Source organism: Tachyglossus aculeatus, chromosome X3, assembly GCF_015852505.1.
Source record: "Tachyglossus aculeatus isolate mTacAcu1 chromosome X3, mTacAcu1.pri, whole genome shotgun sequence".
Lineage (NCBI taxonomy): Eukaryota > Metazoa > Chordata > Mammalia > Monotremata > Tachyglossidae > Tachyglossus > Tachyglossus aculeatus.
The window spans coordinates 6398164-6419345 of NC_052099.1; the positions used below are offsets into that span (position 1 = coordinate 6398164).

The 21182-nt window shown below is 44.6% G+C and overlaps 1 protein-coding gene across 4 annotated transcripts in view; it reads right to left on the reverse strand.

The window, feature by feature from the left end:
• The window catches only part of IDUA (alpha-L-iduronidase), a 56736-nt gene that overhangs the window by 3886 nt on the left and 31668 nt on the right, over window positions 1-21182 (reverse strand). For 3 of the 4 annotated variants that reach the window (XM_038770245.1, XM_038770244.1, XM_038770246.1), the window contains 11 exons: window positions 17873-17955; window positions 14432-14539; window positions 13406-13501; window positions 12043-12245; window positions 9172-9351; window positions 6557-6773; window positions 4313-4528; window positions 2849-2970; window positions 1761-1886; window positions 815-891; window positions 54-154 (listed from right to left, as the gene is read on the reverse strand). In XM_038770245.1, coding sequence (XP_038626173.1) covers window positions 54-154; window positions 815-891; window positions 1761-1886; window positions 2849-2970; window positions 4313-4528; window positions 6557-6773; window positions 9172-9351; window positions 12043-12245; window positions 13406-13501; window positions 14432-14539; window positions 17873-17955 — 1529 coding nt within the window. Of the gene's footprint in view, window positions 1-53; window positions 155-814; window positions 892-1760; window positions 1887-2848; window positions 2971-4312; window positions 4529-6556; window positions 6774-9171; window positions 9352-12042; window positions 12246-13405; window positions 13502-14431; window positions 14540-17872; window positions 17956-21182 lie in introns of those variants that run through there. The other variant, XM_038770247.1, reaches the window with a different exon arrangement.

Here is a 21182-nt window from a genome sequence, read left to right on the forward strand (position 1 = left end):
CCACTGGGTGGAAGAGATTAAGCAGCAATGACAAAGAAATGCAGTGATCTTACCTGGACTATAGACACATAGATTAAAAGTAGAATCCTTCATATTAATCCGTTTGTAAAACTTTCCATTTGGTGAGAATTCTACTTCATATGTTTTCAGACACCTCAAGGGAAAAAAAAAGAATGAGCATCCCTTTGTCAATCAGAAAGTTAACGGATTTGTTGTCGGCTTGATTCTCCCTCCTGCATAGAGGTGGGGGCAAGCTGCCACAGACCCATATTGACCCAGCCACTGCCTTGGGCAGAAGAGAATCCTTGTCACTATGCAAAAGGCAAGAGACCCTCTATAGCACTGACGCATCTTTTCACAGCTTGTTCTGGGTGGACCACCTAAAAAGTGGATATGGCCAGGTGGGTGGGGGGGGGGGTGTACTGCCAGTTAGCCTCAGCTGACAGTACCGTGGACACTGTGGACAGACAGGCAGAGGCCCCAGTTCTAATTACCTGAGAGAGTTGGGCCAGAAATGCATGAGGGTGACCATTTCAGACTGAGTCCCTGAGCAGCCTAATTGTGGGAACAATTTACACAAAGAATCTGACTACAGGTGGCTCAAGCAGGTAGCAGGTCTGATAATCTGACTGCTCATCCCGGCCTTGGATTGGGGGCCCGAGCTGGGATCGCGACTATCTGTCGTGACAGAACCTTCCCCTGCTGGTTATCCCAGGTGGGATAAGGTACATCAATTTCCCCTCTCCAAGGGGGTAAGACTAGAGCCAAATCCTCTCCTGAGTTCCCACTGACTTGGCCATGCCAATCCACGTACTTTGAATTCACACAGGCATCGCTCCAGACTATAGCAATCTGCCCTCGGGTGAGAGGGATCACTCGAACTTCATTTACCTGATAAAGACAAGAAACCCGATTTAGCGTGATAAAGGTATTTTAACTGCCTATGATTCCTATGCTCCCCCGCCCACCCCCCCACACACACCCCACCCCCACTCCCTCTACCATTATTCATTCTATCAAATTAGAAGAAATGGACCAAAACATCAAGTCTACACAAAGTGAAGTGGAAACATGAATATTTTCTGGTCATTTGAACCATTGGACAGCTTTGTTGTGGGCAGGGAATGTGTCTGTTCTATTGTTATATTGTACTCTCCCAAGTGCTTAGTACAGTGCTTTGCACACAGTAAGCGCTCAATAAGTACGATTGACTGACTCACCAGATGGTTTCAAGTCAAACAAATTTCTTGGGCCCAAATGATCCAGATTGGAGCCCAGTAACTAGATACCTTTGCAATTTCCCACTTTTACTCTGGGGGTGTTTATTTGAGGATATGGGTTTGGTGAAGGACTGCCTCTGTAAAAATGTTGTTTTGGCTATGTTTTCCGAGGGGACAAAGTGAGAGTAGCGACTAGAATTGTGTAAACTCCCGAGCCAATCCAAAACATGCATAAGGAAGCACGTATCTTTCACCTGCTGCTTTGTTTTTTTTTTTCAGTCCAAGCTAGTGTTTGCCTGGTATCGACCTGGTAAGATCTGTGCCAAAGCAGCAGGTGAGAGCCGGTGATTTTCTTTCATTTTATCTGACAACCTGCCTTGCCTTGTTTCTCAGTGGGCTGGTTATTTGTTTGGCAATACGTGGCTATTTCAGGCAGATGGGCTTTTATGACTTGCGATCAACAGACAATTAGATTGTGCCGATATGGAGTTGAAATCCACTCTTTGAATGAAATTTGGAGAAAGTAAATGTGATACCTACCTGGTTAGGAGGAAGGTGAGGCCTAGCACACACATGAATAAGAAAAACAGAAGGAAGTGGAAGTTCCCGTTTCAAGATCAGTCGGCCATCTTTAGGGAAAGGAAGTGGTCCCATCACCACAGGGTCCTGAAGAAACAAAATTCACGATGTCATGAAAACTAATGATGTAAAATATACAATACAGGTCTAGCTGTAATTAAGTGATTAAGAACTCAAGTAGCAGCTCTCCCGGCTCAATGCTTCCCTTTGTACTGGGGAAGATGTGTTTTCCCTGGTGTGGAGGGAGAAAGTTTCCTCTTCTCCCAAAACTATGGCTGAACCAAGGAGAGAATAAATTGGCAGCCATTCTCCCAGCTGCAAGTGGTTGTTATATAATAATAATAATAATAGTGGCATTTTAAATAATAATAATGATAACGGTGGTATTTAAGTGCTTACTATGTGCCAGGCACTGTACTAAGCGTAGGAGTAGACACAAGGTAATTGGGTTGGACACAGTCCCGGTCCCACATAGGGCTCATAGCCTTATTCCCCATTTTACAGATGAGGCCCAGAGAAGCTAAGTGATTTGCCCAAGTTCACCCAGCAGACAAATGGAAGAGCCAGGATTAGAATCCAAATCCTTCTGACTCCCAAGCCCATGCTCTATCCACCAGACCACATTGCTTCTCTAAACACTTACTAAGTGCCAAGCACTGTACTAAGTGCTGGGAGCAGGTACAAGGTAATCAGGTCCCACATGGGGCTCACAGTCTAAGTAGGAGGGAGAAACAGTTCTGAATCCCCATTTTGTAAATTAGGAAACTGAGGCACCTTGAAATGACTTTCCCAAGGTCACACAGAAGGTATGTAGCCAAGCCAGGATTAGAACCCAAGTCCTTTGACTCCCAGGCCCGGGCTTTATCTGCTACGCCATGGTGCTTCCCAGCATGGATGCATCAGTACATGAATTGATGCCCTTCCCCAGCACCAGAGCACTTGCAAAGTCCGTAGGGTAAAAGTTCCACCACTTGTGGTTCTGCCACTATCTTAGGAGCAGGAAGACTGACTCCATTGTTCTGGAAAAAGTGCAAGCAGCCCCACCGGACCTCTGCTTCTCTCATTTGCTGGAACTGCTTTACAGAGGGAAAATCAGGCCGTCCTAGGTTTTTCCACTGAAGGTATGGGCTGGTGAGGTGGTTGTCCAAGTAGTACGCCACGTATACGAGCTCTTTGGAAAAGCAAAGAAAGCATGTAAGACACTAACTTGGGATGTAACCACCACCCTCCACAACCTCTCAACCCTCCCCAACCAAATATTAACCATTCTGTTTTGTAGATTGTTTGCTTATGAAATACTAAACAGCTAAGTCTTCAGAGCAGCCCAATCCAAGGGATTTTGTTGAAATGGGTCAGTCAGTCAATTGCATTTATTGAGTGCTTACTGTGTCAGAGCACTGTACTAAGCACTTGTGAGAGTACAATATAACAATAAACAGACATATGCCTCTGCCCAAAATTAGCTTATGGTCTTGGGGCCATATAACCTGACATCCACATTGGCCCAAGAGAGTCTCCTGGTTGACAGCCATTTACCCAAGGGGACTGGCAGCTATGTGCTGCCCCACTTTACCCTGGCACTAGTTTGCCTGGTTGCTGGGGTGGGGGTGGGGGGCTGCCTTGAGGCCACCCAAAGTGGCAGTGGGACAGGGAAACAGAGTTTGGGGTGTGAGGGTTGGCATGCTGACATCCAGGGTCCAGAGGAGGGACTCGTGAGATGCAGCATCCAAAATGCCCTGTCTGCACAGGGCAAGTCTTGTTTGTTACTTAATGGTAGGCATGCCCTGTGCTGACTGAGGCCTAAAATGGGATACTTATACTTCATAAGTCTGTCAGTAGGGCAAGAGTGGCTTTTGAAGGCCCAGCCAAAGGGTTCTATCTATATATTTTAAGCCCACTGAGTTCCTTAGAAGCAACTCAATACTGAATTCCTAGAAAATGGGAGTTGGGGATTAGGATCTCAAGTGCAGGTTCCAGCCACATGTTGGGATTTTCAAAAGACTCTGGGTGTTTTCCAGGAACACGACATTATCTGGGGATGGGACAGACTCTCTCCCCTGCCCCATCTAGGAGTCGCAGCGAGCCTAGAGTTAAACAGGGTCACATTTCCACTCTTGGGTAGGCTCCAGGAGCTGAGCATCTGGAGGCAAGAAATACAGTGCCTGAGGATGCTTGATGTGCTAGCCATGAAAGAGAGAGAGACAAGAGAGAGAATAAGGGCTAGAGAGACAGGAGGCAGGGGGACTTTCAGGGACCCTTGGGAAATGGAATTTGTTTCGGGGCAGCATCTGGTTGACTTCCCACCTTTTAACGTCACTCTCGGAGAAGTCTGAGTGGCCATAAATGCCGAGTCCTGCTGGTCTTTCTAGCCCTAACCCAGTGAAAACCAGTCACAGGAAAGCAGAAAACAGGAGGCGGAGAGGGGCAGTCCAACAGGTGCTGTTCCAGGATCGGACAGGGAACTCTCCTGCTTTCAAGCACATTTTCAATTCATGTTTTCCTAAGATTTTTACCGTAATACTTGGGAAAATTGGCAAGCCGTATGGTCACAAAACTGCTGTTAGAAGATGTCCGATTGTCATCACTGGCGTAAATGAGAACTGTTGTCTGCCAGCTATCTGATGGGTTAAGTTCCGTGGGTTCGTGAGAACTGGCAAGGACTCCGATCGTGTGATTGCTATCCATTTTCTCCTGGTCGATGTAGACGTTGGCTGAGATCTGCTTTTCACCTACAAAGTTTCAATCAACATTATTACCAAAGCCTTGGGGGAAGCTGGCTGTCATCAAGCCCGAGAGGGAGATGATATTTTTCATATTACTCTCCCGGCTTTCCAAGCCTTACTGAAGGCACCTCTCCTCCAAGAGGTCTTCCCTGACTAAGCCCTCATTTTCTCTTTTCCCACTCCCTTCTACCTCATCCTGACTTGCTCCCTTTATTTACCAGCCCCACAGCATTTTAGTGATGTCATGAAGATTGAACCGACAGGATTTAGTGACAGACTGAATATGTGGGTTGAATGAGAGAGAGGAGTCAAGGATAATGCCAAGAGTATGGGCTTGTGAGTCGGGGAGGAAGGTGGTGCTGTCTACAGTGATGCGGACAGGAGGAGACAGGGGTTTGGGTGGGGTATATGGTCATGTGTACTGTACACTACAATTCCCTTTATCCCAATTCTCTCATCAATGGGGCCAGATCAGATTTTCATGGAGGAGACAGGCATTGTCCTGCCTTACAGGGCTGCATGTTAAATTCTTCCACCTGCCCTTATCCTCCTGCTGCCCTGGGAAGCTCTGAGCAAACAAACACTCTTGTCAAATTGATTATAAAGTAGGGGGGAAAGCAGGATGACAGAGAGAGCTGTTTTATTTACCACTTTATTATAAAGCCTGCCAGCCTGCCTCCCTCCAGTGGGAGACCATCAGTCAGCCAGGAGTGCAGGGAATAGAAATAGCCCTTGGGCAGCAGTGGAATTAATTTAAAATTGGGGGTTCCCAGGCACATCCAAAGAAGTGGGTCCCCATTAGTGGAAAGGTGGGGGTGCTGATAACTGTCGGCAGCAACAGTCATCATTATTTATTTATTTTATTTGTACATATTTATTCTATTTATTTTATTTTGTTAATATGTTTTGTTTTGTTGTCTGTCTCCCCCTTATAGACTGTGAGCCCGCTGTTGGGTAGGGACCGTTTCTATAACGTTGCCAACTTGTACTTCCCAAGTGCTTAGTACAGTGCTCTGCACACAGTAAGCGCTCAATAAATACGATTGAATGAATGAATGAATGAATCGAGACCACTGAGCAAGCTGGGTGCTTGTGTGCTGGGGGTAGCATGAAATTTGGGTTCTCTTTTGTTCCCTCCCTGACAAAACTCAAGTGCTGCTTAGGCAGAATAATAATAATAATAATAGCATTTATTAAGTGCTTACTATGTGCAAAGCACTGTTCTAAGCGCTGGGGAGGTTACAAGGTGATCAGGTTGTCCCACATGGGGCTCAAAGTCTTAATCCTCATTTTACAGACGACGTAACTGAGGCACAGAGAAGTTAAGTGACTTGCCCAAAGTCACAAAGATGACAATTGGCATAGCCGGCATTTGAACCCATGCATGACCTCTGACTCCAAAGCCCGGGCTCTTTCCACTGAGCCATGCTGCTTCTCAGAATGTCCACAGCTGGGCAGAAACTGAAACTGCTGCACCGCTAGGTTTGTTTCTCACTTGCTAGTACATAAGAAAGTGAAATTAAGTGGCTTTAAAAGAACACAGCAGCTAAGAAATTAAGATCAGACACAGGGACTGTGTCTGACCTGATCAGCTTGTATCTGTCCCAGCGCTTAGTACATAAAAAAAATACTGAAAAATTAGCAGCTGTATCCCACACAACAATGTAAAGAGTCATTTGTTGGCCACAACCTTGTAGGGGAAAAAAAAAAAAGGACTTTTAGGACCTCAGACCGTCTGAGGTTTCAGACAAACTATGGACATTATGCCCAAAACAAGAGTTGCATATTACCTTTTTGTCTAGTGGGGGGAAAAAAAGCTGTTTCCTTTGAAGCTACTAAGAAACATGAGGGCTTGGGGATTGTTTTTTTCGAACTGAGTGCTGGTTTTACCCGATGAAAACTTGACCAGTTATTGGTTTTACAGTTAACCTTCCACATAAACAAAGAAATTCAGAGGACGGTGGGAAGAAAAACAGTAGGGAGAGAAAGGCAGAGAGCTAGAAATCACATTTGTTTGGAAGCACTTTGTAATACCTAGCAATGCCAGTAATCCCATCACCGTAAGTACCGGTTTCCTCACAACCTGAACATGGGGTGGGTTTGTGTTGTTCATCTGAAATCTTGCTGTCAGCGTTCTTTGTGTGAAGTAGTGAGGGTGATAGTTCATAAAGGCATTATCATTGCTCAGCAATGTGTAATTGACAGTGGTGTTTGCCTTTGAGATGAGCAGATTTTGATGCTGGGTGATAACCTGTAAAATGAAAGTCATTTTTCATTTCTTTATTGTGAATTTTGCCCACCCGATGCTGGAACCTTAAAAACAATGGTCTGGGCTGGCTCTATTGTACTCTCCCACACATTTAATACACAGCTCCGCATACAGTAGCGCTCACTAAGCACCACTGATGGGTTGATTAAAAACGGGGATCAAAAAGCTTGTTTCTGGACTGTAAGCTTGTTGTGGGCAATGTATCTGATACACTGTTCTATTGTACTCTACCAAGCGCTCAGTACAGTACTCTGCACGCAGTAAGTGCTCAATAAATACGATTGATTGATTGGGTATACCTGACAGTCTGTGGTCTCTTTTGCCTTCTAGAGCCAATAGGGGGCAGTATGGTTGCATGAGGCTAAGGTAAACGAGCAGCCCTGGGCCACCTTGCTTTTGGGATCCGGACAGGACTGAATAATAAGAAGAAGAATGATGGTATTTGTTAAGTGCTTACTATGTGCCAAGCACTGTTCTAAGCGCTGGAGAGAAAGAAAATCCAGCAAGTTGTCCTAGCTCTGCCCCCTGGAAAGATCAAGTGTTTCAAACTTCTGAGGATGGGAACATTCAGGTTAGGCCTATTGCGCTGAGGGCCCCAAGGGCTGGAATCTAATTAGCGTATTAACTCCAGCACTTAATACAGTGCCCACTACATAGTAAGGGCTTAACAAATACCAAAAAAATTAAGTGGAGCGGGATTAGAACCCAGGTCCCTCTGACTCCCAGGCCCGGGTTCGATCCACTAGGCCACACTGCTTCTCAGCATGGTTCTGACAGAAAGACCAGGGTTAGGAAAGATTCGCCCCCACCCCCCACCCCAATTCCCTTCCTCTCCAGCCCCATACTGGGCTCCCCATGACTGGATCTTCTATCTCTCTGCAGTTACTTGTGATAAACTGGTGCAGGGTGCTTGGCCAGACCCCTAAATGGAAAAGGAGGACAAAGATTTCCCTCTGTCCTCTATGAGTCTTTGTGGGTTGTATCTGTATTACAGAGTCTCCATCTCTCATAACTCATGCAATGCATTCATCTTCTCTGGGGTATCGCTGGAAAACAGCCAGCCAGTGGAAAACAGTTTGTGACACTCTCTTGACAGGTGAAAATCATTCTCTCAAATACCATAACACACAAATATATGCTGTTTTGAAACTGCCGTCCAGTAATGATGTGTGCTTGCAGTGGTTGGGATTTAGGATTTTTGTCAATAAGGCTACAAACTAAATCAGGACTCTGGCTGTCTCCAAAGTGGTTAGGGTTCCTTCAGGGAGGGAATCCAGCCACTGCCAAGAGCTGGGGTGGTGGGTAAGGTAGGTGGTTCTTTTTCTTTCTGAACACATTTTTCTTCAATTCACTGAAACCCATGTGTCAATTTGGGAAAGGGCTGGGCTGTGACTTTTCAGTTTGTGTGGCAAAGAGGGGCTTAGGCTGGCAGTCTAAAATTACTTGAAAACAAGTTGTGAGCCAGTCAAGAGGCAGGAAAGGCAAAGATGGGAAACGAGTGGAATGAAAACAAGGTAAAAGGGGCATTTGGATAGGAGGGCTGGTGGTGGGTCGATGACTAGTTTTCTCGGTTCCTTATTGCCATTTCTGGAAATAAAACTTCATTTAAAATGAATGTGGTTGGGGCAAAAGGAGGGATTCCAGCTGTTTACAAAGTGGCTGGGCCAGTGGGAGAGGCTAGACTGACAGGAAATAGAGGGTCCCAGGAGGATCAGGGGGATCCAGGCTGGCTCCTTCCCACTGCCCCGGGTAAACCGATCCACAGTTAAACCACCACCTGCTTCTCCTAACCGTGGTCGGCAGTAGAGACAGTTGGATTGCCTGTGACCGAACGTGAGGCAGTTGATTTGTTGATGACTGACCTTTAGGTGTTCCATTTTGGGCATTTTGTTATTCATCTGATAATATTTCTCTGGCCATTCCATTTGAGGTTTCTGTTATCTTTGAACACCCTTTAGGTCAAGGAATGAGGAAGCAGCCTTCATTCTGTCCCTTTCAAGGACTCATTCCCACATCAAGCCCCCCTTCTCAGCCTCTGACAAAGCTGCTTCCTTCGACCACTTCAGAAAGGTTGTGAATCCTTTCCACCACAGTTGAGGAGGAGGAAAAGACACACAGTGTTGGCTACAGGGCCACCTGGGAAGCTGCCAGCCCCAACCCTGGACTTGCTGAGTGCTGAGATGACTCAAGCATAGTGGAGAGTGGAAGGATCTGATGAAACATTCCTTGCTTTGTGTGCCTGGAGTACACTTGACACATTTTCCTCAAAGCTTTTTAACTTGTACTCAAATTCTTCAGAGAAATGCTTTAAATGGGGAAAAAAAAGCAAAAACAAGAGAATTTAAAGGGAATGAAGAAGAACCAAGCTATTACACCATACCTTCACCACCACAGCAGCGTAGGTTACGTCGGCTCTCCATGTCTGGGGAAGTGACCATCCGACCAGTGGATCAGCCTCATCATTGTAGATGGGAACAGAAGTGAAATTTGGGAATAGCTTCTGAATTAGCTGAACGACTTCATTTTCTTGCTCTAAGATGTAGATAGAACTCCCGGCCCCCTGAAAGACAGTTAAAACCATAACTGATTTTGCTGAACAACAAAAAACAAGAACAGAAACAAAACTTGAGGCTCAATTCTCCCTTTTGTATCAAGAAGGTGCAACACATTATTATTTCAGGTCATCAATAGGGTGGGAGACCTTGGGCAAGTCACTTAACTTCTCTGGGCCTCAGTTTGGCCCAGACTGTAGCCAATTTGCCACATGAGGGAGGAGGGAGGGGGGCATGGACTAAGTGTAGGGCTGCTGGGAGATAGACATGATGTGGTCTAAACATCTTAATAGAGATGGTATTTATTAAGGGCTTACTACGTGTCAAAGCTGCCCTGGCATTGGTCCAGTGGAAAGAGCACAATTTTCGGAATCAAGAGACTGGGATTCTAGTCCCAGCTCTGCATGTAGGGGAACACCCGCTGGGGCTCTCAGTGGTATTGATTGAGCGATTACTATGTGCCGAGCACTGTACTGAGCACTTGGGAGAGTACAATAGAGTTAGCAGATCCGTTCCCTGCCCACAACCAGCTTATGTCATCAGTGGTGAAAGTTTCTGGCTCAAGAGCCACCTAGGACATTCTGTGAGCAGACATCAAAGGTAGCTAGCTGCGGTCACTTTGGCCATAAATCAATCCTGCATATAAAATAATAATAATAATAATAATTGTGGTATTTGTTAAGTGCTTACTATGTGCCAGGCACTGTATAAAGAGCTGGGGTGGATACAAGCAAATCAGGTTGGACACAGTCCCTGTCCCACATGGGGCTCATGGTCTTGAATCCCCATTTTACAGATGAGGTAACTAAGGCACAGAGAAGTGAGGTGACTTGCCCAAGGTCACACAGCAGACAAGTGGCAGAGCTGGGATTAGAACCCAGGTCCTTCTCATGGCAGAGGGGGGCATCTTGCAAAATGCTGCACCCTGCCTGCTTAATTACTCTGGGCCCCAGTGGGAACACAACTAGTGGGGATAGTTTCTTTCAGGTTTTTGGTCCTGAAATTTCAGGATTGAGGCTCCTCCATCATCATCACCATCATCACTACATAGAAAGTGCTGTGACAAGCACTGGGCTAAATACAAGGTCATCAGGTCACAGTCCCTGTTCCACACTGCACTCAAGGTCCAAGAGGTAAGGGGAGCATGTATTTTCCTCCCATTTTACAGATGAGAAAACTAAAGCAGCACTTCATGTTATCACACAGCAGCTGCTTGGCTATCTTGCTGTCATCCATTCCCCTTCAATTCTCAGTCCAGTAAAGTTGTGTGGAGAGGAGCAGGTCTTGAGGTTAGTGATTCTGCCTTGTCATTTGATAGGTTTGTGAGTGATAATTATGAATAAATAAAAATAATAAAATGGTGGACAACAAGCCCTTGAAGAAAGGCTAAAGGTTGAGTAGCCTGGGGAACTACTAGGAAAATGTGCCTTTATATTTTATGGGAAGCAGCTTGGCCCAGTAGAGAGTACAGACCTGGGAGCCGGAGGCCCTGGGTTCTTTCTAATCCCAGCTTTGCCACCTGCCTGTTGTGTTACCTTGGGTAAGGCATTTCATTTATCTGTGCTTCCATTTCGTCAACTATAAAATGAGGATTAAATACTTATCCTCCCTCCTACTTAGACCATAAGCCCCTTGTGGGCAGGGATTGTGTCTCATCTGATCAGCTTGTACCTACCCCAGCACTTAGTACAGTGCTTGGCACCCAGTAAGTGCTAAACAAATCCCATTATTATGATTAATTTGGACATTTAGATGTCATGTCAGCAACTGCCTTGTTAGCGTCTCAATTCAGCTTTCCAATTAGCTTGCAACTTCTCTATCAGTGCATCACTGGACAGTGTGGTACCTAGAAAGCAGAATTCAATGACAACATTCAGCTTTGAATCCCCAGTGAGATTTTCCTAATGCTGGCAATAGAATCTCAGTCTTTTTTGGGCTTGCTTTTAGCCCACATCACTGTTCTTCCTTTGTAAAATACAATCATTAGTATGCAGCAATTCCTGGTTGGCTTCCATGAGGATTTGTGTTGATGCTTGTTTGCTGAGTATGAAGAGTTTTCTAGTGAATTGGAAGAGTGTTCTAACATCACCTTTCAAGTCCTCATGTCCACCTGCATAAAATGGCCCAATCACACTTTTACTCCATCAGTGATGGAGAAAGAGATAGGCAAGGCACCTTCCCCTGTGACACAGCCAACCAAATCATTGTGGAATAATTTTATGGGGTTTTTTAATAATATTTGTTAAGGACTTACTATATGCCAGGCACTGTTCTGAGCGCCAGGGTAGATACGAGGTAATAAGGTGTGACATAGTCCATGTTCCACATGGGGCTCAAGGTCTTAATCCCCATTTTCCAGATAAGGTAACTGAGGCCCAGAGAAGTGAAGTGACTTGCCTAAGGTCACCCAGCAGACAAGTGGCAGAGCCAGGATTAGGACCCAGGTCCTTCTGACTCCCAGGCTCGGGCTCTACCCTCTAGTCCAGGCTGCTTCTAAGCTTTTGCTCCTCTTGCCTTTGTAGCAGTGAGCTGGAAAACATCAAGGTTTATAACTACCGTGTTGGGCTCATAGGTCATGCGTGAGGGCACCGAGCAAGTCCGGAAATGTATTTATGTTTCTCCCACCCTGAACTGTACCCAGAAGAGTTGGGTTTGGCACGTTTCTTGTGCTAGCCAAGAGCATGTAGCCCCAGGTTTACCTTTTTATGCACAGCTATATAGTCCAGTCGGACCCCAGTCTCTCCCGTGAAGAAATTGGTTCCATTGTAGCAGTGACTGAGGAGGCTCCAGCATATGGGAGACTTTGGAAGCGGATGAAAGGAATCCCCCGGACCTCCAAACTTCAAAAGAGAGTTAGCTTCTCTTAAACCTTCTGAGCAAGCATCGTAATAGTTCAGGAAACCTAGAATCAAAGCCCAAATGATCACGTACAGCTTCATTTAGGCCAAGTGTTAAGTGAACTTTGGTGGTTAAAAGTCTAAAACTATTCTACAGACTGTCCTGGCAGTTGGCGGAGAATCTCAAGGTTGAATCCCATTCTGCCTCAGGGGCCCAAACTGTCAAACTCTTGGAGAAAATCACCCCCCACCAGAGCCTCAGGTTCCACCAACTGATTTAAGAGCTAGGGCTCCCCATCTTAAATTAACTCTTTATGTTTTGCTACTAACATATCTAACAGTGGAAAATATTAAAACCACAACCATTTTTGAGCAAAGATCATTTACAATGGCCCTTTAATGATTCTCTTTGCAAAAAGTGTAAGTGAATGTGATCTAAAATCTGTAAGGAAGATAACACCAAGACTTCCTATATGAAGTCTTATGAGGAGCACTGTGGCCTAGTGGGAAGAGCACGGGCCTGGGAGTCAGAGGCCCTGGGTTCTCATCTTGGCTCTGCCAATTGCTTGCTGTGCGACCTAGGGCAAGTCACTTCAATTCTCTGTGCCTCAGTTTCCTCATCTGTAAGATGGGGATTCAATAATAATAGTTTATGATGATATTTGTTAAGGACTTACTATGGGTCAAGCACCGTTCTAAGTGTTGGGGTAGATACAAGTCAATCAGGTCGGACACAGTCCCTGTCCCACAAGGGGCTCAAAGTCTAAGCAGGAGCGAGAAAGGTATTGAACCCCCATTTCACAGTTGAGGAAACTGAGACACGGTGAAGTTAAGCGACTTACCGAGGGTCACACAGCAGGCAAGTGGCAGAGCTGAGATTAGAACCCAAGTACTCTGACTCCCAGGCCAGTGCTCTTTTCACAAGGCCATGCTGCTCCTCATTCTCCCTCCTACTTTGAAAGTGAGCCCCATTGGACAGGGACTGTGTCCAACCTGATTAACTTGTATTTATCCCAGCGCTTAGGACAGTGTTAGACACACAGTAATCACTTAAATACCATAACAATAATAATATTCATATTACAAATCAATATTTTTCCACAGGTTTTTAAAGTTGTGTTACAATTTTTGGTAAAATGTATCTATCATCCTCCTCTACTCTTACCCCAACCTTTCTTGAAATTAAGATGAGCCCTCAAAGCAGTTCAAGACAACAATAATTTACCTTCAGTTGTCATGGACAGGTTATCAAAGTCATGATGATCTGGTTCATTCCAAGTTTCAAAATTCCATTTAGAAACATATCTTAATCCATATTTATCTACAAAATTAAATCACACAAAGTTTTAAAACAGTATAAATCCAACACATTCAGATAAACCAAACCCTAGCCCCCAAATATTTTCCTCTCCCCTTCCCTCCTGCTATCAGAAAAGCAGGGAATCCACATTCAATTTAGATCACAAAACCCATATTTTGTGTGTGTGTGGGGGGGTCTCCTCCCTGAAACAGAGATGGGACCGAAGTCAAGGTTATTCATTAGCCTCTAATGGGAGGGAAAGAATCAAAGGGGACAACATGTACCAGGGATTAAGATACGTACCAAACTACAAATAGGAGGCCTACCAAAAGAGTCACCTTGTTATACATGACATTTCTAGCTCCACTTACTTTTGTACATTGGCCCGTTAGTTATTTCTGCTCCCAAAATATTACCACAGCCCATCCAGCTGTGACTAGTCTTGCCCAACAATATTCTTTCTTTTCACTTCATCTCATGTCCACCCATTGAGATTATTCACCCTTATATGAAAGCAATTCTGTGCTCCAGTTTGGGTGACTTTCCTGTTTCTCCTCCAAGAACTGTTTCATTCAGATGTGGTGACTGAGTCCAACTATTAGCCCTGTCCCCAAACCCACTAAATCCTCTTCTATCCACCCAACTGCTGACATCGTCCACATCTTCCAGACTGTGAGTCCATCTTCTAGACTGTGAGCCTGTTGTTGGGTAGGGATTGTCTCTATCTATTGCCAAATTGTACTTTCCAAGCGCTTAGTTCAGTGCTCTGCACACAGTAAGCACTCAATAAATATGACTGAATGAATGAATTTATGCTGAGAATTAAAATCAACAAAAAGAGAGTGGAGATCGAGGAGAAAAAGGGAAAAGAGGAGTGGGGGAAGGACCCGAAAAAGCAGGAGAAAACCAGATTAATTATACTGAAATGGAACAACTAAGTTCAGAACTCACCTATATATCTCTTGGCTAATAAAGTGATTAAGTTCTTCCACTCGTTAAGCTGTTTTTTATCTTCAAAATCAGTAAAATACCCAGAAGGATTTCCCATTAACTCGAAACCTTAAATGCAGATATAAAAAAGTCATAAACAAGCCTTTCATTCTCTTGAACATTACTTGAATTAAAATGACAGAATGGGCACTCTATTCAGAGTTGACAAGATGAATAGATTGTTTTAATTACTGTACATGCAAAGACATCGACATACATCCTGAATGAAATACATTCATGCCATGCTCCAGTCATTTTTCTGGAGATAATTTTTATGCACCAAAACAATGAGCTCATTTCTCCACTATTGTTTCCCAGCCTCAAGAGGGGAAGGCCTTCTCCAATTCCCTTGAGCACAATTACGACCAGCTGAAGGGAAGACTTGCTCCCAGCTGCAGCCGGCCTTCACGGCCTCTACCAAAATAACCTCCCTGTGCCCTTTTGGAGGGGTCCGGAAAGCCCCCTAAGAAAGGAAGGCATGGCAGCCACAGCACAAGTGGGAGAAAACAACAACAAAAAACCTGGTTCTGTAGGGCTGCTGAAGGCATCACCATCACTTCCAGGAAAGAATCATTTCATTTGTGCATAGGGCCACCCATTAGGATTTTATTAATCACCCTTCCTTAGAAGCCAATCTGCATTCCAGCTGGGTGGCTTGTCCCGTTTCTCTCCTGAAAGGGCACCAGCATGAGGTAGCCTAAACCAGCTACTCAATCAATCCATCTGTGTTATTTACTGAGCACTTACTATGTGCAGAACCCTTTACAGAGCTTGGGAGAGTCCAGCTCAACAAAATTAGCAGACATGTTCCCCACTTATAACAAGCTTACAGTCTATCCAAACAGGTTCACGTTGCCGGACTAATGTTCCCTAGTTTCCTAATGGAGCCCTTGCTGGGACGCAGACTAAAAACATGCATTCTAGTTTCTGACACTTTCTCCCACCGAGACTGGGATAAGAGGACACCTAGGATCAGTGAAGTTCTCTAAAGGTTAAATGTGCTTGCTACATGGGACAGAGGCTGCCTCCTTCCGGTGGGATGGAGGCTATTGGCTGCCCCCTCGACAGGCCTCAGGTATGAAGGTCAATCAATCAATCATAGTTATCAAGTGCATTGTGTGCACAGCATTGTACTAAGCACTGAGGTTTTCACCCTGGGACTGTGCATATGGAGGGGCAGGTGAGGGGAAACCATTTCCCCCTCCTGTTCACATTCCGGCTGCTTATGCCAGGCAGGGTTATGAAGGCCGGCTCCAGAGAAGCAGCGTAGCCTAGTGAAAAGAACCCGAGCCTGGAAATCTGAGGACTTGAGTTCTAATCCCAGCTCTGTCACTTGTCTGTTGGGTGACCTTGGGCAAGTCACTTTACTTCTCCATGCCTCAGTTCCCTCGATTGCAAAATAGGGATTTAAAAACTTGTTCTCTGTCCTATTTAAAAATGTGAGCCCCATGTAGGGACTGATGATCTTGTATCTACCCCAGTGTTTAGTACAGCACTTGACACATGGTAAGTACTTAAAAAATAACACAATTGATTAATCAATTACTTGGAGGGAAGGAAGGAGTCTTCTGCTCACAGAGGTAAGGGCCATCTATCTGCCAGAAAGGAGCAGGGGGAGGTGACTGTTCACAGTGGATGGGTTCCTATGTAAACTTCAGTTAAAGAAGACATCAGTTTGCTCTAGAATTATCTTTGTGAGTAGAAACCAAAAGGCCAAGGGATGCAGATAGCATTCAAGGACAAGGAAGCTGGACTCACGCCCTGGCCTTGGGTAGTCACTCAGAGAGCATTTGGTTGAAGCAATAATGAATTAAGTTCTCCCCGCCTGACCTTGTCTATGATTTATCAGGGGGATGGGTATGTCTACATCTACTTTTTCCAGCATGTAAATACAGATATCCTAGACTTGCTATTTTTTCTGCACAGAGGGTACTTTGGGGAGTTCTTCAATTCCTTCGAGGACTCTTGATCCGGAGGGAGGAAGGTAGGGAGAGAGAGAGAGAGAGAGAGGTCCTAGACAGATCATTTTAATTAGTCACCCAATTCTGATCTTCGATGAGTGTGAACTTGCTGTTGTAGGAGGGGATTAGTCCAATGCTGTGATGCTATTCTTTTATCCAGGGGCAGGTTAAAGTACTCTTGGGCCTCGTTCAGCAAGCAGTGCTGAACAGCAATCTTCCGGCGTGTTCCTGCTGCTCCTAATTCTGTCCCTGGCAATATAATCAATGCCAGGTGACTTGCCTTCAAGGTTAACACCACTGATAAAACACGGTACATGCAGCCTTCAAAGCAGTCTGGATTTCTCTTGAAGAAAGATCCAGTAGACATATTTTTCAAAACTTTCAAATGCCACGCAGAGTTTGGTAATTGGTGTTAACCGTCTCAACCAAGGACAGATTGAGCTTTGATTCTCTCATCTGCACAGGAAACACCCAGTCTCCAGGTACAGAATGGAGAAAAGTTTTCTCTAACACCTCCTGGATATTCCCTTTCTCCCCAAGATTGGTGCTTCACAGGCTGGTGGCTGGATGAGTTGAGGCATCTCTGGGCAGCAGCTGTCAATTGAGTGGATTCCTGGATCAATTAGGAGGCATAATAATAATTATGGTATTTGTTAGACACTATGTGCCAAGCACTGTTCTAAGTGCTAGGGTAATTACAAGGTAATCAGATTGTCCCACGTAGGGCTCACAGTCTTAATCCCATTTTACAGATGAGGTAACTGAAGCTCAAAGAAGTTAAGTGGCTTGCCCAAGGTCACACAGCAGACAAGTGGCAGAGCCAGGATTAGATGAGGATGTAGTCATCTCAAGAAAATATTCTATCTGGAGGATCAGATACTCTTTGGGGTTGTTTGTTTTTTTATGGTACTATGGTATTTTGGAATTACGGTATTTTATTTTAAGTGTTTACTATGTTCCAGGCACTGTACTAAGCACTGGTGTAGATACAAGATCAACAGGATGAACAAAGTTCATGCTCCACATAGGGCTCACAGTATTAATCCCCATTGTACAGATGAGGTAACTTCGTGTTGAACTATGGCACTATTATTTTGTGTTCCCTAAAGCTAACTAGCGAATGAGTCAGATGATCTTTGTGCTATTAAGATGCATGAGAGATCTATTAATTTTTTTCATTCAATCAATCAATGGTATTTATTGAGCACTTTCTGTGTGCAGAGCACTGTATTAAACATGTGGGAGAGTACAATGTAAGAGTCGGTCCCCTTACAGTCGAGAGGGGGAGAACAAGCTTTCCCCATTTAGACAGGGCTGACGAATCAATGGAGAACCAGGATACGCTCCAATTCTCAGTATTATGATCCTGCCCCACTTTCTCATGGTAGCTAAATAATACATCATCATCATCCCTTAATACTTGAAATTGATCAACTATTACCTGGCATTAGTTGGTTTTCCCAGAGAAGATCCATAAAATTGTCCAGGTTGGTAAAATTGTAGCGAAGTTCTCCATCTTCCACTCTACAGAAACATATTTGATGTTAACAAACAAGGTGCTCGTTTTTCAAAAAAGAAGTTTGTTACTGTGGTGTTCAGAGATGTACAATTGTAAGAGTTCCTAGGCTTAGCTGATCCAGTATCGGCTAGAGTTTGTTAAAAGAGAAGTTAACTGTAGTATAAATACCCATGTAAAAAATTATTTTCACCTGTGGCTTATAAACAAGACACTACAGAATATGTGCTGCATTGTAAGAATACCAACTAATATATGCCCATATGATTGGTGCTTTTTCTTCTGGAAGAAATAAAAGGTTCAGTAATTCTCATTGTCGGGACACTAGGAAGGCTTCCTGGGAGCAAGGATTCAAAACAGAGATAATATCAAAATACTTGTGCCGAGGACCAATAAATTACTTCAAAATTCAGAAAACCCATCCATCTGTATTAAGCACTGGGGTGCTCCCACCAACCCAGAATCTCTCACTGCCCCTCCCCCCAACCCCCCCACTTGGCTGACTCATCCGCTGTCATTCACCAGACCTCCCACGCTCTTCAAATCTTTCTGTTCCTGCCCGTCTTTCTCCTGTGAAACTTCCTCTCCTTGACCTTTCTTTTCTTATCTTCTCCTTGCAATTTTATTTAGGTTCTGTCCTCCCTTTTCCTTTTATTCCCTTCTCCTGATGTCCTGGCTTTTCAAGCTTTCCGTTCAGCAGTTTCTCCCCTCTTATCAGCTCCTGGTTTGTTGTTGGTGGGGTTTTTTTTTTTGCCTCTCCTGCCCTTGAATCTTTTTTCTTTCTTCTTTATATTAGAGGGGTCTTCAGCTAAAAGGGCCAAGCAAGAACTAGAGGTAAATCCATAGTCGTGGTGCCCTCTCCAGACTTATGTGAGGAACCCAACTTTATTCCCACTGTAGCCTGTGCAGGGACACTAAACAGGTGTCATTTTGGTGGTGAAGTTGCTCCTATCCTCTGGCAGCAATCCTGTTTCCAGCATAGCAGCTGTTGGGAAGCACCCCCCTATAAACACATTGCTAGGGCCCATAGGATCTAGAATGTCAATGCTTACCGTAATAATAATAACTGTGGTATTTGTTAAGTGCTTGCTACACCCCATGCTGGGGTGGACATGGTATATGCAGATAGGACACATTCTCTATCCCACATGGGGCTAACAGTCTAAGAGGGAAGGAGAACAGGTATCCAATCCTCATTTTACAGATGAGGAAACTGAGGCCCTGAGAAGTTAAGTGACTTGCCCAAGGTCACACAGCAAGCAAGTTATGGACCCGGGGTTAGAACCTAGATCTCCTGATTCCCGGGCCCATGCTCTTTCCTATTAGCCATGCTGTTTTCCTACTTCCCTGACCTGTGGGGACTAGTGCCCTATAAATATAGGATGACTTTCAAGGATTTGGGTAGTCTTGGAGTAGGAGGGGGCCTCTTTCTAGCTACAGACTTTTCTTGAGAGAATCCCTGAATTTTTTTTTATGGTATTTGTTAAGTGCTTACTATGTGCCAGGCACTGTTCTAAGTGCTGGGGTAGATACAAGCTAATCAGATTGGACACAGTCCGTGTCCCAAATGGGGCTCACAGTCTTAATTCCCATTTTACAGATGAGGGAACTGAGGCACAGAGAAGTCAAGTGACCTGCCCAAGGTCACACAATGGACAAGTGGCGGAGCCGGGACTAGAACCCAGGTCCCTCTAACTTCCAGCTCTATCCACTAGGCCACGCCGCTCAAATGTGACCTGGACAGGTCTGGATCCCCACAAAGGCAGCCTGCAGCAGGCTCCCCAAGCTTTTCTGGTAGTACTGGGTACCCCAAAGACTGAAGGTAGACCACAAAACTTGGGAACTCAGGGCACTGTATGCCCTTAGCAACAGAATCCTCAATCTGGATCGGGTTCATTCTTTTGGATGGAGTTGCTTGAGTACTGTGCCGAAAGTGGATTTTATACTCTGTAATTGAACACTTTCAATGTCTACAGTCCAAGACCCTGTTTTCAAACTACAGTTAAGTACCAGTGTCAACATACCAGCATCACAACCTGCTTTTTCTGTTCACTTTAAAGTGCTTAAGACCAAACTGCCTTGGAATATCTAAAGGTGAGTATCACTGAAACCTAGGAACCAGATTTAGCTTGTATATAGGTAAAAATTAAGCACAGACATTCAAAGTCCAAAGTAAAGTACAACAGTCACAAAACCCATTCAGATTTAACTCACTGCCATAGGTAATCTATTGAAGTATTTGCTTATACACAGGATTAAAATTCAACAATGATTAACTCTACCTTAAAGTAAGACTTTTGAATGAAAGTTTGTAATACGAAGCATAAAAATGTCCTCTTAGCCTGTGTAAGGTCTCGGGAGTTAGTCATGAGGTCAGGAGTCAGTCACCATTTTGCCATTTTGTTTTTGCTGAATGAAAAGTCACAGAACTCATCTGAGCCACATTCTCTCCACTGGTAGGATGAGAAGGTAAAACCACCTGCCCCCACTTACCTCCTAAGGTTTGATAAGCTACAGGGGTGCAGGGGAAGGAAGGTGAAGGAGTTAGATATGATGTCGATTCTGATATATCTCCATCATAAATGGCGGATGAGGCTCAGTCCAGTCATGAAGTTTTGGGGTCCAAGAACCTGCATGAAGGAATCACTTGTAGGAATTTGGGACGCTAGACCTTAATAATAATAGTTGTGGTATTTGTTAAGCACTTACTATGTGCCAGGCACTGTACTAAGTGCTGTGGTAGATACAAGACAATCAGGTTGGACCCAGTCCCTAGCCCCATTTTATAGATGAGGTAACAGAGGTACAGAGAAGTGAAGTGATTTGCCCAAGGTAACACAACAGACAAGTGGCACTGGAATTAGAACCCAGGTCCTTCTGATTCCCAGACCTGTACTTTATGCACTAGCCCATGCTGCTTCTCTTTAAATGGGTGAGGGAGGAAAAGAGGGGAAGAAATAGGGAGAGAGGAAAATAAAGGTGAGAGGGGGAAAGTAGGAGGCTGAACAGGGTTCCTACTTATATCTCTAGCTTTATCTGTAAATTACTTTTGTCTGTTCCCATATTAGACCATAAACTTGAGGGCAGGGAAGAATTATGTGTCTGGCTACTGTTGTACTCTTTACTACTTCATAGTGCCTAGCATTCAATAGGAGCTCAATAAATTCAATACAAGCCATTGATTGGATGATTCTCTTGTTCTCTGCCTTGCTCGTCTCTGTTGTGTGTGCTACTC